The sequence below is a fragment of the Arachis stenosperma genome, chromosome 4 (assembly GCF_014773155.1).
Source record: "Arachis stenosperma cultivar V10309 chromosome 4, arast.V10309.gnm1.PFL2, whole genome shotgun sequence".
Classification (NCBI taxonomy): domain Eukaryota; kingdom Viridiplantae; phylum Streptophyta; class Magnoliopsida; order Fabales; family Fabaceae; genus Arachis; species Arachis stenosperma.
The window spans coordinates 149,935,336-149,950,051 of record NC_080380.1 but is presented as its reverse complement, the minus strand read 5'-3'; the positions used below and the strand labels follow the sequence as shown (position 1 = coordinate 149,950,051).

Below are 14,716 nucleotides of genomic sequence, written 5' to 3'. Positions count from 1 at the left end.
TTTTATATTTCATTCTCATAAAAAAATTAATTGGTTGAAAATTAAATAAGAAATAAGTACCACTTTATATATACTTGACTCTATTCTCATAGTGATTTATAAGATTTTCGATTGTTTACCATAAAAAATCTAATGTTAGTTGAGAGAAGAAACTCATTATCTTCTCATCAAGTGTTATGGATTTAAATTTGTATCTTTACCCAAAAAAAACTTTATATTTTGAATCAATTATCTCATTCATCAAAATATTTACAAATTAACAAAATAATTTATAGCAAGAAATATTTTATAATAATAATAAGGTTTAATTATTCTGTTGGTTCTTACAGTTTCGTAAAATTTTTAATTAAATCTTTCTTTTTTTTCTTTTTAATTGGGTCCTTGTACCAACTTTTTTTAATCGAATTCCTTTACTTTTTTTTATTTTTAATTTTTTTTACCAAAGATAGGAGACTCGAACCCGCAACCTCTTAATTGAGTATGGGGAGACTATGCCATTTGAACTATTACTCATTGGCTACTTTTTTTTTATTTGAGTCTTAGCATTAATTTTTTAATTAAGTCCCTATATAATAAAGTCAATTACTGTCAAAAAAGACCTAATTAAAAAAATTTAATATAAAAATTTAATTAAACGAAAAAAATATAAAAATCTAATTAAAAATTTTACAAAATTATAAGGATTAATATAATAATTAAATCTAATAATAAAATGAGTTAGGTAAGGCAACCTGACGGAACATTAGTGGGACTGTGGGAGGACCGTACCAATAATGAATGAATTAGGCACGTAGGATGGTTGTAGTTTTATTAATTATTAGTGATTATCCTATAAATAAAAGCTAATAAGTGAATGATGCAGAAATAATTTTCTATAAAGCAGGCTCAAACGAATGTGAACAATAAACTTATCTTACACATGGAATAGAATAGAGACATTATTGCTAGGCAAATAGAACCGTCTCCAGTTGGTAACTATAGTCATATAGGTGAAACTCCAAAGTACGTAACCAACTCAATAACTTTATTATAACTAACCGTCCCCGGTTGATAACTACTTAACCACATGTTTCCATTTTCTTCATAATTTCTAGCATAATCAATTAATCACCATTATTTTGTCTGCAAAGTGGAGTAAAAAGCTGTCTATAAGGCCAAGCTAACCTTTAAAAGGCTACTAAAATTTGGGTCCATTGTGCAATAATAATATTAATAAGGCAAGCATACGTAGTGTGCCTATTTCATTCATAAAAAAATTATGTCATGCTTTTCTATATTTTAAATGAAAATAATATTGTTGATCCAATTGGTGAACAATGAACTTGTATATATCAGTGAAAATTTTAAGTTCAGATTAATAATTTGTAAATATTCCTATAAACACTAACAAATTTCCAGAACTATATCCCTATAGTAGAATAATAATCTTTTTTTTTTTTTTTGTGTTCAGAGAATAATACTGTGAATTGAAGCTACATAACTTATTTTTTGGACAAGAAGCTACATAAGGTTTTTGTTAAAACTTAACAGATCAGTGGGTGATGGAAAGGAAATTTATTTGGACAAGTTTGGGCCAACGTTTGGACTCAAAATAAAATAGATGATCTTAACCGGCCCAACATGTAAGAAAAAAATACCCCAGAAAAAAAAATCCACGTAGGAACAAGAAACTCAGTTCCTTTTCTTGATTTCTTCTTTTTCTCCTTCTTCTTCTTCTTCTTCTTCTTCCACCATTGTTCGAATTCGAAGCTCAAAACAATATAACAGAATCGACGTTACATACTCATTTCTTCTCTCTTAGCATTAGTTCACCTTCGCATGGACGATGGATCCACAACTCAAACCCCAAACCCTAAACTCCACCAGTTTATTCCTTGCCGCCACAACAGCAACCACTCATTCCGAACAACCACCACATTCACTCTCCCTCACCACCGTTCCTTCCACCGTACCACGCTCCAAGCTCATCCCAAACACTCGCTTCCTCGTCGACGCCTTCCGCCACGCCGACACAGCATTCTCCGTCTCCTACTTCCTCTCTCACTTCCACTCCGATCACTACACCGGTCTCTCCAGTTCTTGGTCCCGCGGCATTGTCTTCTGCTCCGCCACCACCGCCTCCCTCCTCCAACGAATCCTCGGAGTTCACGAACGCTTCCTTGTACCCCTTCCCCTTTGCCAGCCCGTTGAAATCGACGGCGCGGAGGTCACGTTGGTCGACGCGAACCACTGCCCTGGCGCGGTCCAGTTCCTATTCAAGGTCCCAACAAAAGAAGAAGGGAAGAAATTCGAGAGGTATGTTCACACTGGCGATTTCAGGTTTTGTAGTTCAATGATTCTGGAGCCTGCAATTGTTGATTTTGTTGGCTGTGATGCTGTGTTCTTGGATACTACTTATTGCAACCCAAAGTTTGTGTTTCCTTCGCAAGAGGAGAGTGTTGATTATGTGGTTAGTGTAGTCAAGAGGGTTATTAGTGATTGTGGTGATGGTAGTGGTGTTTTGTTTCTTGTTGCTACTTATGTTATTGGGAAGGAAAAGATTTTGGTTGAACTTGCACGGAGAGTGAAGAGGAAGGTGCATGTGGATGCTAGGAAAATGGAGGTCTTGAGGGTGCTTGGGTATGGAGAGAGTGGTGTGTTTACCGAGGACAGTTCAGAGAGTAATATTCATGTTGTTGGCTGGAATGTATTGGGGGAGACATGGCCGTATTTTAAGCCGAATTTCGTAAGGATGAAGGAGATTATGATTGAGAGAGGGTACTCCAAGGTTGTGGGATTTGTGCCAACCGGATGGACTTATGAAGTAAAGCGCAATAGGTTCCCAGTGAGGTCCAAGGATTCGTTTGAGATTCATCTCGTGCTGTATAGCGAGCATTCCAACTACGAGGAGCTCAGGGAGTATGTGAAGTTTTTGAAGCCAAGGCGTGTTGTTCCGACAGTGGGTTTGGATGTTGAGAAAAGCGACAGTAAGCATGCTGACAAAATGAGGAAGTATTTTGCTTTATTGGTTGATGAGACGGCCAACAAGCAAGAATTTCTAAAGGGATTTCACCGTGCCACAGGCGACACAGATTTCTTGGTTGAGAAGGATGTTAATGATGGTCAGAAGCCAGGAAAAAACATGGAGGAAGGAATCAAGCCATCTGAGTTGGATGGTGAGGAAAGTACAATTCCGGATGTTGCTGCTAGTGTGCCCTCTTCTACCGGGGAACCGTGTACAAAAGGTGTTACCTTACTAACTGATGAAGAAAAAAAGAAAATGATTGAAGAACTTGGTAATTGTTTGCCGACATGGGTCACTCGAAGCCAAATGTTAGAGCTGATCAGCATCTCAGGGAGCAATGTTGTTGAAGCTGCTTCTAATTTTTATGAACGTGAAACTGAATTTCACAAGCAAGCGTTTTCTTGTCAAACTTCTTCTTTGGTGTCCAAGTGCAGCTCGCTAAATGACATAGATTCTCCTTCAAAAGCTTGCCTGAATCCAAGCAGCACTACCAAAAATATCGATGTTTTTCCAAGCCAGGACTCTACTAAACTAACTATCTTGAAGCATACAGTTCTAAGTCAAGCTTCCTCTGCCAAAAGGAATAAAAGTAGTGGAAGTAAGCCAAACAAGAAAGTAAAAGTCAAAGCAAAGTCACAGTCACAATCAAGTGATCCAAAGCAGTCCACCATAACAAAATTCTTCAGCAAAGTATTGCCTGTGAAGCCTAGTGTTGCTCAGTCTGATCGTTCTGAATTGATGATTAGCGTAAGCCCTAAAGCCAAAAATATGTTGCCAGATGATGTTGGAAATCAGTACAAGGATGAGATTGATCAGTTTATGCAAATAATAAATGGGAAAGAGTCATTAAAAGATCATGCCATAACTATAATTGAGAAGGCAAAAGGAGATGTAAATAAGGCATTGGATATATATTACTGTAATTCTGGAAATCTTGGTGAAAAGGAAATTTCAGTTCAAGCAGAGTGTAAAATTGATAGCTCTTTAGAGAAGAATTGTGTGTTACATGAATTGAAAGGTATTCCTGACACCACTATGAAGAGAAATCATGTAACTCTACCACTTGAGAAATACAATCCTAAAGAGCATGGTTTGTGTTGATTTCTTATCTCTTAATATCTTTGTAAATTGATTATATTTATTCTTTATACTCAAGGTCTGTTTTGTAAAGTATGTACAAAACTTGAATTAATGAACAGCGTGTTGGAAAGATGGGCAGCCTGCACCATATTTACATCTTGCACGAACCTTCAGCCTCCTGGAGGATGAGAAAGGAAAGATTAAGGCTTCTTCAATGATATGCAATACGTTCCGAAGGTTGATACTGATCACACTCATTGTTGCTATGCATCTTTTCGATCCTTTTTGCTTTTTATGGAATAATGAAACAATTTTACCTGTTATGTGCTAATTGAGGAATGTTTTCTACTTGCAATGTTTCTATCACGACAGTTTGCTGGCCTTGTCTCCAGCAGATGTGCTGCCTGCTGTGTACCTATGTACAAACAAAATTGCGGCAGACCATGAAAAAATGGTAGGCTTATTTCCTGTCTTGATGATTTGGCAATTCGTTTAACATCTTCAATTCTTCATTATTAATGAAATTGAAACTTCATCTTGACTCTTGAATAATTTGGAAAACTCAAAAAGATAAAATCCAGTTGTCAGTTTGAAGTCCACTTTACACTTACAACAATAATGACATAACCTTTTCCTATTACTGAATCGTTTATTATCAAGTTGAAGGCTGCTTTACCTTTAGAAGTAGCTCTGGAAAAGTAGACTATTATTTCTGGTTCTGGATCATTTATTTACTTTTTGGGCTTCTACAATGACAATGGGTTTGATAATGAGAATAGGAGTCTACTATATGGTATGGAGGGATTTGATGCACTAAGAAAGTTCTGTTTGTCATACCATCAATACAGGAACTAAACATTGGTGGAAGTATAGTTACTGCAGCACTTGAAGAGGCATGCGGAACAAATCGATCCAAAATAAGGGAGATGTATAACAAATTTGGCGATCTTGGTTGGATGATTGTTCTCAATAGTTTTTGGCTGTTTTACTTCATCTATTCAGTCTGTGAGGATTTTGAATAATGATGAATATCCTGGGATTGTTAAAGGTGATGTTGCTCAAGAGTGTCGTCAAACACAGAGATTGCTTGCACCACCAACACCACTTCTGATTAAGGATGTTTTCTCTGCACTGCAAAAGATAAGGTATTATCAAGTATGTTCTTATTGATGCAGTACTACCTAACCTTTTTATATTTTTGTTCCACATGTTCTTATATAGTGCTAGCCGACCCCACCTAGTGGAATAAGGCTTTGTTGTTGTTGTTATTGTTGATGATGATAATGTTCTTATATGGTGCTCATCAGTTTACAAACAGGCCATGGAAGCACATCTCGGAAGAAAGGCATTATCATTAGTCTCATGCGTTCCTGTCGTGAGAAGGAGATTAAATTTCTTGTTCGGACCTTGGTAAACCTCAGATTATATCTTTTTCTTCTTTCCTTTTCTCCTCCCACTTTTGTGTGTGTGTTTATATGTGTTTTTGATGCATAGAAATTTAGGAGGTAAGAATTAACCTTGTTTTCTCAGGTCTTGCATGCAGTCCCTGTTCAATCATCTTTAATTTAGCTTCGTGTGTAGGTCAGGAACTTAAGGATTGGGGCAATGCTTAGAACTGTTTTACCTCCATAAGCTCAAGCTGTTGTTATGAATTCTTTCCCTACAATGTGTGTGTGCGCGCTTAGAACTGTTTTACCTCCCGTGGCTCAAGCTGTTATGAATTCTTTCCCTACAATGTGTGTGTGTGCTTGCTTTGAACTGTTTTACCTCCCGGGGCTCAAGCTGTTGTTATGAATTCTTTCCCTACAGTGTTTTGATGCATAGAAATTTAGGAGGTAGGAATTAATCTTTAAGTTTCCTGAGGGCTTCCATGCAGTCCCTGTTCAACCATCTTTAATTTAGCCTCTTGTGTAGGTCAGGAACTTAAGGATTGGGGCAATGCTTAGAACTGTTTTACCTGCCTTGGCTCAAGCTGTTGTTATGAATTCTTTCCCTACAGTACAACAAGAAGGAACTTCAGAGAATTTGAAGGAGAAGCTTCAGGTCCATTCTGCAACCTTTTGCTTTCACCTATGACCTAGTTTTCAACCTGTATTGAAAGTTGATTTATTGGGACTCCGAACACCACTAATTTTTCTTTTTGGGGTTTCTATTTGAAATTTTCCCTTAATTGCTACAGGTCCTTTCTGTGGAAATTGTTGAAGCATATAACATAATTCCGAATTTGGTAGGCATTTAATTTAATATTGGATGGCCAATCATGCAATATATACAGATTTTATGATTTAAAGTATATTACTATCATGATCATTAGGTTGTTGTCAACTTAACCTCTTGTGGACTGATACATTGGGAATGGGTCCATTCATGTTCTTAGATGATAAATATGACTATTTGAGCTGTAGTAGAAAACTTAATTTTCATGCAAATGTGTGAATATACTTGGAGCAGCATATCCCAAACTTACTTTATCTTGCTAATATTATTATATTACAAAGTGATAATTAATGCATTATGTGGTATGCAGATTTTTTTTGTCATGTTTGAATATCCAATAACTTCAGTGAAATTTCCCTGAATTTCTGCTGCTTCCAATGTTACACATTCATATCGTCATTGTAGGATCTCATAGTTCCATCTCTCATGAACAAAGGAATTGATTTTTCGGTTTCAAGTTTGTCAATGGTTCCTGGAATTCCTATTAAGCCTATGCTTGCAACGTATGTATTATTCCACACATCCACCCTTCTTTGAGTATGATTATATTTTAAGGCTCTTGAATATTAGTAACATCAATAGTACCCACTTACACCCTTCCGGGTTTCCTTTCTCTTTCTTCATAGGATCACCAATGGCATTCCCAAAGCATTGAACCTATTTCAAAATAAGGCATTTACTTGTGAATATAAGTATGCCCTATTCTCTGATTACTTATTTCCTGTAACATTTATTCTGTTCATGTCTCCCTTGACATGTCATTTTACACAACAATGGACATATGTAAGAGAGTAATCCTTTGAACACATGGATAATTCACAGTTTTACATCGCTTGTTCAATTGAATTGAATGGAATTCCAGGTATGATGGTCAGCGAGCTCAAATTCACAGATTAATTGATGGATCAATTCGTGTTTTTTCAAGAAATGGAGATGAATCAACATCAAGATTTCCTGATCTTATTGACATAATTAAGGAATTCTGCAAGCCTGTTGCATCGACTTTCATAATTGATGCTGAAGTAAAAAAGGATATTTTCTACAATAAGTTACTACTTTTTTCTACTTGTTAAATAAGCTAATCTCTCCTAATTTTATGTTTCTGTTTGGTCGTTCCTTTCAGGTTGTTGGTATTGATAGAAAAAATGGAATTAGGATTATGTCTTTCCAGGAGCTATCTTCACGTGGTAAAGGAAGCAAAGATACTCTAGTTACTACAGAGAGCATAAAGGTTGGTAATTTTCTTGCTTAAAAGAAACTGAAAAGCATATATGCCTAAAGCAAAACAGCCTAAACTTCAAAATTTAACTTAACAAACATAACTATTCTATTCTGTATTACTACATTCCCTGATAGCTGTCTTATGAAGGTTTCCTACATACCTCTCTATTATTCTAGTGCTCTGTCAACTCGGTTTCTAGTTGAATTCTTTGGATTTATTACTGATATCTTCTGTTCTCACACAGGTGGATATTTGCATATTTGTCTTTGATATCATGTTTGCAAATGGAGAGCAGTAATTAATTCTAACTTAACTTTTGTTCAAGTTTATGATAATTGTTGGTAGAAATTTTCTCAGAGCATTTGATATTGCCTTATAAATACATTCGGTAGTGACACCTGAATACTTTCTGCAGGCTATTGGGTTTTCCTCTTCGCACAAGACGGAAATGTATGCATATGGTTATTTTGCAATCTTGTTAGATTATGTATTCTCTGCATTTTCAGATGAGACAAAATGTACTAATACTCATAACTTCATTCTCATCATGACTCTCGAAATCATGTTAGCATTACCAAACCAAATACGACAAGTAGTGGGGTGCTGACCTAAGCCTGGCTAAACCTTGGAAATCTTAATGCCATAATGTTTTCCAATTCCTCCTAGCCATTATCCTACTGCAATAATTTCTTATTTTGGAATTTTACAGATCTAAAGGATTTGTTATGTGATGAAAAACCAGGGTATTTTGAATATGCAAAGGAAATAACAGTGAGTGCTCAGTTTAAGATTACCAGTTTCTAGTTAAATTCATTTAATGTGCTTTATGTATGTATATGAACCCTTCAATTGTAGATTGAAGCAGACAAGGCTTGCGAAACTTGTAAAACCACATTAACCAAGATAAACGCTTTCTTGGAAGATGCTCTTCGTTCTTCCTGTGAAGGAATTATGGTGAAAACATTGGATGTAGATGCTGGTTATTCTCCGTCAAAGCGTTCTGATAAATGGTTAAAGGTCATTATTTTTCCTACAAATTTTTTGAGATAGACAGTGAAAAACAGAGATTAGAATTTGTATAATGATCTGAGGCTCCATTTTGTAGGTCAAACGAGATTATGTCGAAGGTTTAAATGATTCTCTTGATTTGGTGCCCATTGGAGCTTGGCATGGAAATGGAAGGAAGGCCGGATGGTAATTCATCAACTTCCATATTTCTGCTATCTATTTAATAATTTAAGATTCTGTTAAGAAAATTAGAAGTACTTCATCTTACATTAAATTTGTCTGGTCAAGCATAAAAGAGCAGTTAGATGGATCCCCAGGTGCGTTCGTGCATGAATGAAACAAATTCATGGCAACTATGGTAATGATTGAAAGTGATGTGCTATACTGTGTCTGATTTGGAATTTTGGTCCTTCTAATTTTGCAGGTATAGTCCATTTCTCATGGCATGTTATAATCCTGAAACTGAGGAATATCAAAGCGTGTGCCGTGTGATGTCTGGGTTCTCAGATTCGTTTTACAAAGAGGTATATATAGCATCATATTTATTATTAACTGCATATCAATAGAACTATAAAGTACCATTTTCAGCTATGCTTTGTTGATGGAAAATTTTCATTGACTTGCAGATGAAAGAATTCTTCTCTGAGGACAACGTCTTATCCAAAAAGCCGCTGTATTATCGAACAGCAGAGGAGCCCGACATGTGGTTTTGTCCGCAACTTGTTTGGGAGATACGAGGTGCAGACTTCACGGTGTCCCCTGTTCATCATGCAGCCATCGGTTTAATTCATCCGACTCGGGGCATCTCAATACGGTTTCCGAGATTTATTAGCCGTGTGTTGGATAGGAACCCAGAAGAGTGTACTACAGCAGCAGATATTGTTGATTTGTTTAATTCTCAGACAAGGAAGATGGATGTCACAGCTGAAGATTGAATGTTGGTTTTGTTTTCTGTGTATATATGATGGTTCTTGATGTATAGATGATTTCTAGGTTCAGCTTTATAAAATGTGTCAACGTTTAGTTTGTAGAAAGATTCTTAACCAGTAATCTCCTTGCTTTTTGGTATTTTACATAATACTACTATAGTTCATAGGGGCATAACAAATATCAATTTCCATTTTCATTTTTCAAACTCTTGCATCTCTTTATTTTCCAACGGGAAAGCTGCATACTCTAGGTCTCCAACACTCTAATTCAGCAATGGCAACAGTCCAAGTCAACAGCATTTTCTTTCTTTGTAGTGTGTATTTCTCATGCATGTCAAAAATAACAAAAAAAAATCTCAAAAATCAATTTGCATAGTTTATATAAATCATATTATATGGTCATGCATTAGCAGCCTGAACGTGTGCATGGTAGGACGCCAAGTAGGTTCATGCAAAGACAAATGCATAAGGTATAAAGACAATAACAAAGTTTTTATATTTCCATGTTGCTTTAGAGTTTAGACATGACTCCAAATTAAACGGAAAACGCGGTTTCACCCATGCACCATAATTTAAGGTTAATTTGTCTATTTAAGCAGAATTTTCTTTTGGATCAACAAATAAACAAATGGAAGACAATATGGGACTTTTGTGTTTGGATTATACGCAGATCGGTATACAAAGGCAGATTGCAACCACAACGGAAAGGATACAACAAACAAGTCAATTAGACAATGTTTGGGTAAGTAATAAAACCATATATATATAGTCTTCATTTTTTCCCCCTATATTTTATATACAACAAAAATTGTATTTGTCAAATCCAAACCACTCTCAGCAGGACATCATTTTTGTCATATTTTTCTGATAGTTAAATCAATGTAACTAAAATTACATTCCCTAAAGTAATTAATTCATAATAACATAAATAAACTATAACATTGGATAAGAGTATAAGAGTAATGTCTGCATTGTATTTATTCATGGAAACTTAGGGATGGTGATGGATTATGCAACTTGCTCCCTGTTTGGTTGAGAGCTCTATTCACATATACAGAAACATTTTAAAAAATTAAAATCTTTAAATTGTTATAGTAAAAAATTCTTTGAATATTTAATATTATATAGTATATATACTATGACACTTAGCTAAGACTTTAGTCAAAGAAAGCGTGCCTTGTAATTAAAATTCCCAAAATATATTTGTTTATTTGAAGTTTGATGTGGTTTATGTGCCCCCAAGTTCCTTGTATTCTATCTAATTTAAAATATATGCTATTTTGTTATTCATATATTAATTAAGAAATCAAAAATTAAAAAGATAATTACAAAATATTTAGTAAAATACTCTTGTTTAAAATATTTAGGAAAATTTATGATGGGGCCATAGCGTGTGAAACAGTGCATTGGCTTAAAAGAAAAAAAAAAGAGGCAGTCATTATCAAGTTAGATTTTAAAAAAGCATATAACAGAATTAGGTGAAACTTTGTTGATATTGTGCTGCAAAAGATGGGGTTTGGACACAGGTGGTGGGCGTGGGCTATGGAGTGTGTGACCACAGTTTCTATGTCGGTCTTAATTAATGGCTCGCCATCAAAACCTGTTAAAATGCAAAAGGGCTTGAGGCAAGGTGACCTGCTATCTCCATTCTTGTTTGTGCTGGTTGTGGACGTTCTGCATCGAATGGTTGGTGAGATAGTCAGAAATGGACGTATTTCTTCTTTGGTAGTTGGGCGAGACCGAGTGGAGCTATCACACCTCCAGTTTGCTGATGATACTATTCTGTTTTGCCCACCAGAAGAGGAGATTATGAAGAATTACAAGCAGCTGCTGCGATGGTTTGAGTTGATGTCAAGGCTCAGTATCAACTTCAAAAAATCCAGTTTGATTCCAATCAATTGTGAAGAGTAGTGGATACAAAGTAAGTGTAGGTTGTGGGGTTGTAAGGAAGATACTCTCCCTGTTAAATACTTTGGAGTCCCCTTAGGAGCTAATCCGAGGCTGGTTAAGACTTGAAAGCCTATCATTGATAAAGTGGAAGAGAAACTATGCCTTTGAAAAGCCAAGGTGCTAAGCAAAGCGGAAAAATTGGTGCTCATTAAATCAGTCTTGAACAGCTTGCTAGTGTATTATTTGAACTTATACAAGATGCCGCAAGCAGTTGCTAAGAAGTTAATTTCTTTACAGAGAAGATTTCTATGGAGTAAGAAGGATGGGAGGAAGGGTATGGCTTTGGTGAGATGGGAGGTGGTGCAGGCTGCTAAGAAGTTAGGATGGTTGAGGGTTGGGGATTGGAGATGCAATGATTAGAAACACTGCACTGTTGTTTAAGTGGTGGTGGCGCTTTGCTAAGGAAGAGTGCCCATTGTGGAAGAAGGTGGTCTGCTCCTGTAATGACTTAAGGTCGAATGAGTTACTGTCCACTCAAGTTTTACCTTCAAGAGGAAGCGCATGGAAGGATATCTGTCATTTACAAATTAAGGAGCAACATATAAGGGATAAGATGATTGCAAGCCTGGCTATGGAGCTTGGTAATGGACGACGGACTCAGTTTTGGGAGGATGTTTGGTTACAAAGTGGTTCCTTGAAAGATTGGTTTCCCAGGCTTTTCTCTGTTTCAAACCAATGTGGTTCGGCTGTAGGAAATTGTGGGTTTTGGGATGGGATAGAGTGGGTTTGGAACTTCCAATGGAGACGAGAGCTTTTTCAGTGGGAATTAGACCTCCTGAGTCAGCTACATGAGGCGTTGAGACCGGTCAAGTTAGCGAATCATAGGAAGGATAGAGTTGTATGGAAATATGATAGACTTGGTATTTTTTCGACTAACTCCTTTGTGCAGGTGCTACAAGAAGGAATGCTGCCAGAAGATGTAACCAGTTACAATTTCACGAAGTCCATTTGAAAAGGCTTGGTTCCACCAAGAGTGGAGTTGTTTGCTTGGTTTGTCCTGGTAGGCAGAGTGAACACCAAGGAGCGGCTTAGTCGGTTCGGAATTATTAGTCAGGATAATAAGAGTTGTGTTTTATGTTCTAAAGATGTTGAGCAGGTCCATCACTTGTTCTTTGGCTGTGATTTTGCTTGGCAGGCGTGGAGTGCTTAGTTATCTGTGTTTGGCCGGCCCTGGTCTGCTCCGAGGTCGATGAAGGACCATTTTCTAAGTTGGACAGATGAGCCGTGTAGAAAAGAGGATCGAAAGCAGCGTATGAGGTACTTCTGTGCAATCATTTGGCACATTTGGTTGGAAAGGAATAGGAGGATATTCCAGAACCAAGGCAGAGGCATAGAAGACATCATCCACATGACCATGCTTAGCTGTGACGAGTGGAGAGGTGTCCAGTCCTAGTGTTGTTGATGGCTATGCCGGAGATGACATACAGAATTCCTTTCTTTGGTTCTTAAAACTTTTTGGGTGTTACCTATGTAGTTGTGATGTTTGATACTATATGCTCTATTTTAGTGTGTTGAGTTTTTTTGTTTTCAAAAAAAAAAACCTCTTGTTTAAAATATATTGAACTATATATATAATGTCTCTTAAACGATTTTACATGTCAAAGATTCAAATATCGCTTTATATATGTAGTAATTTATTGATAAGCAACAAACTTATAAATAGAGTTTCGATTCACAATAAATTAATTTTTAGCCAGTTAGCTTTAGAAAACCAATATATATTTTACATGCATAACAATAATAAAAAACCAAACCCATTTTCGAAAGAGTCAACTTGTTTTTAATGATAATTGAGACATAGTTAATAAATTCTATCGATGGATTCATCTTAAACTTAGCTTGAAAATGTTGCTTCCGTACCCTTAATTATGAATCCTAGATTCCCTCTAATGCATGTGTTGAGTACACCAATGCTGTTATACGTATTATGTATTGAATTAATCAAATTAAACCTTTTTTTAGCTAAAGGGTCTTGGATTCCAAAGACAGGAAAAGAACAACACATATATTAATTATCATCACCAAGAAGCATCTATCAAATATTTATTGTCATTAAAACCAACAAGATTACAACAACAGTATGAATTTGGTTAGTAGTACTATGAAACAGCTGCAAAAATGTACTAGAATAGGTTCAGCTATATATGAATGTGATGCCATTAAAACTATAGAATATACTCCATTATATGTTACTACATGTGTTATATACTCATCAATTTGCTGTCACCAGTGGTGTATCACTACCATTATTAGCTGTTACCCTAACATCAATAATATGTTATATATATATAGTATATTAATTTCCCTAAAGTCCTTAAAAATCTAAGAGGAATGCTTTATTTCCCAAGTATAATTAAGGAATAAGTTCCACTTGCAATTGTCTATCAAATTCCTGCATCCTGTGATTTTTGTCTTGTATTCTCTCTCACTTTATTCTCTTTTTCTTTTATGGATAGTCCAAAATAGAAAGTTTTCTACTATTTGCTCGAAAAAAAAAATTATAAGATACACTTAAAATAATATATTAGGTATATACTAATTAAAATCAACTATTAAAATTAATTATAAACATAAAATATATATTAAAATATAAAATACGAATTAAAAATAAATTAAATTATATATATATTTTAATATAAATATATGGTGCTAATTTTAATAACATATTTAGCATGTAAATAGCATTTTTTCTCGTAAAGCAATACTTCAAATCGAAAAAAAAAGCAGTAATTTGTTGAGTTTTTTTTTTGTGTCTAATAATTCATTGAGTTAACTTACACCGAAAATTCTAATACCCTACATTTAGTAAAAAAAAAAAAGTAAAATAACAATATATTTTGGTACATATCTATATGAATTGTTTATGGTGTATTGAATTCTACATAACCGGCAAATTATTCTATATTAAAAAAAGCTTAAAGGTAACTCTTAACCACATACAAAACGAATCTTTTCACCAACCTATATTTTATATAAACAGAAAAATAATTTAACTAGAACAATGAAGAAAATAGAATAAGAACTTTGACTAATTAAAGAAGATAATATAATTAAGTTGAAAATGTTGTCGGTAAATATATATGGCTATATATAATTTCTCAGAAAACAGGCGTATGTGTGTATACTATATAGTATATAAAATATATATATTCCCTAATGCTCATTAATTAATCTTTTATGATATTTGATGTTTTTTGTTTATTTGATACCTAAACTTAAAAGAAATGTATTATATGTATCCTATTTATTTGAACAGGAAGAGCAAATAAAGAAGGGTATATCTAATAATAATAAACACATTTTATT

The 14,716-nt window shown here is 35.1% G+C and overlaps 1 protein-coding gene across 2 annotated transcripts; it reads left to right on the top strand.

Moving 5' to 3' along the window:
- The first annotated feature begins 1,718 nt into the window (after nucleotides 1-1,718).
- On the top strand, nucleotides 1,719-9,899 carry LOC130976308 (DNA ligase 6). Of its 2 annotated transcripts, none has more exons than XM_057901138.1 (19): nucleotides 1,719-4,094; nucleotides 4,204-4,321; nucleotides 4,457-4,538; nucleotides 4,933-5,035; nucleotides 5,133-5,229; nucleotides 5,392-5,494; nucleotides 5,999-6,127; nucleotides 6,264-6,311; nucleotides 6,707-6,804; nucleotides 6,928-6,993; nucleotides 7,164-7,323; nucleotides 7,425-7,532; nucleotides 7,768-7,817; nucleotides 7,939-7,973; nucleotides 8,266-8,294; nucleotides 8,379-8,540; nucleotides 8,629-8,717; nucleotides 8,956-9,055; nucleotides 9,158-9,899. In XM_057901138.1, the coding sequence occupies exons 1-19, from the start codon at nucleotides 1,826-1,828 to the stop codon at nucleotides 9,464-9,466; spliced, it is 4,155 nt and encodes a 1,384-aa protein (XP_057757121.1). In that variant the 5' UTR covers nucleotides 1,719-1,825; the 3' UTR covers nucleotides 9,467-9,899. The 2 variants fall into 2 exon arrangements, with proteins under 2 accessions (XP_057757121.1, XP_057757120.1); XM_057901137.1 differs by having other exon boundaries at nucleotides 8,233-8,294.
- Nucleotides 9,900-14,716: the final 4,817 nt, after the last annotated feature.

What these genes read in the sequence shown, in the direction of transcription:
- LOC130976308 (XM_057901137.1), top strand. Translation starts at nt 1,826, where the DNA reads ATGGATCCACAACTCAAACCCCAAACCCTAAACTCCACCAGTTTATTC. An exon ending in ATACAATCCTAAAGAGCATG is followed by an intron (nt 4,095 to 4,203) that starts GTTTGTGTTGAT and finishes ATTAATGAACAG; the next exon opens with CGTGTTGGAAAGATGGGCAG. An exon ending in TAACAAATTTGGCGATCTTG is followed by an intron (nt 5,036 to 5,132) that starts GTTGGATGATTG and finishes GGATTGTTAAAG; the next exon opens with GTGATGTTGCTCAAGAGTGT.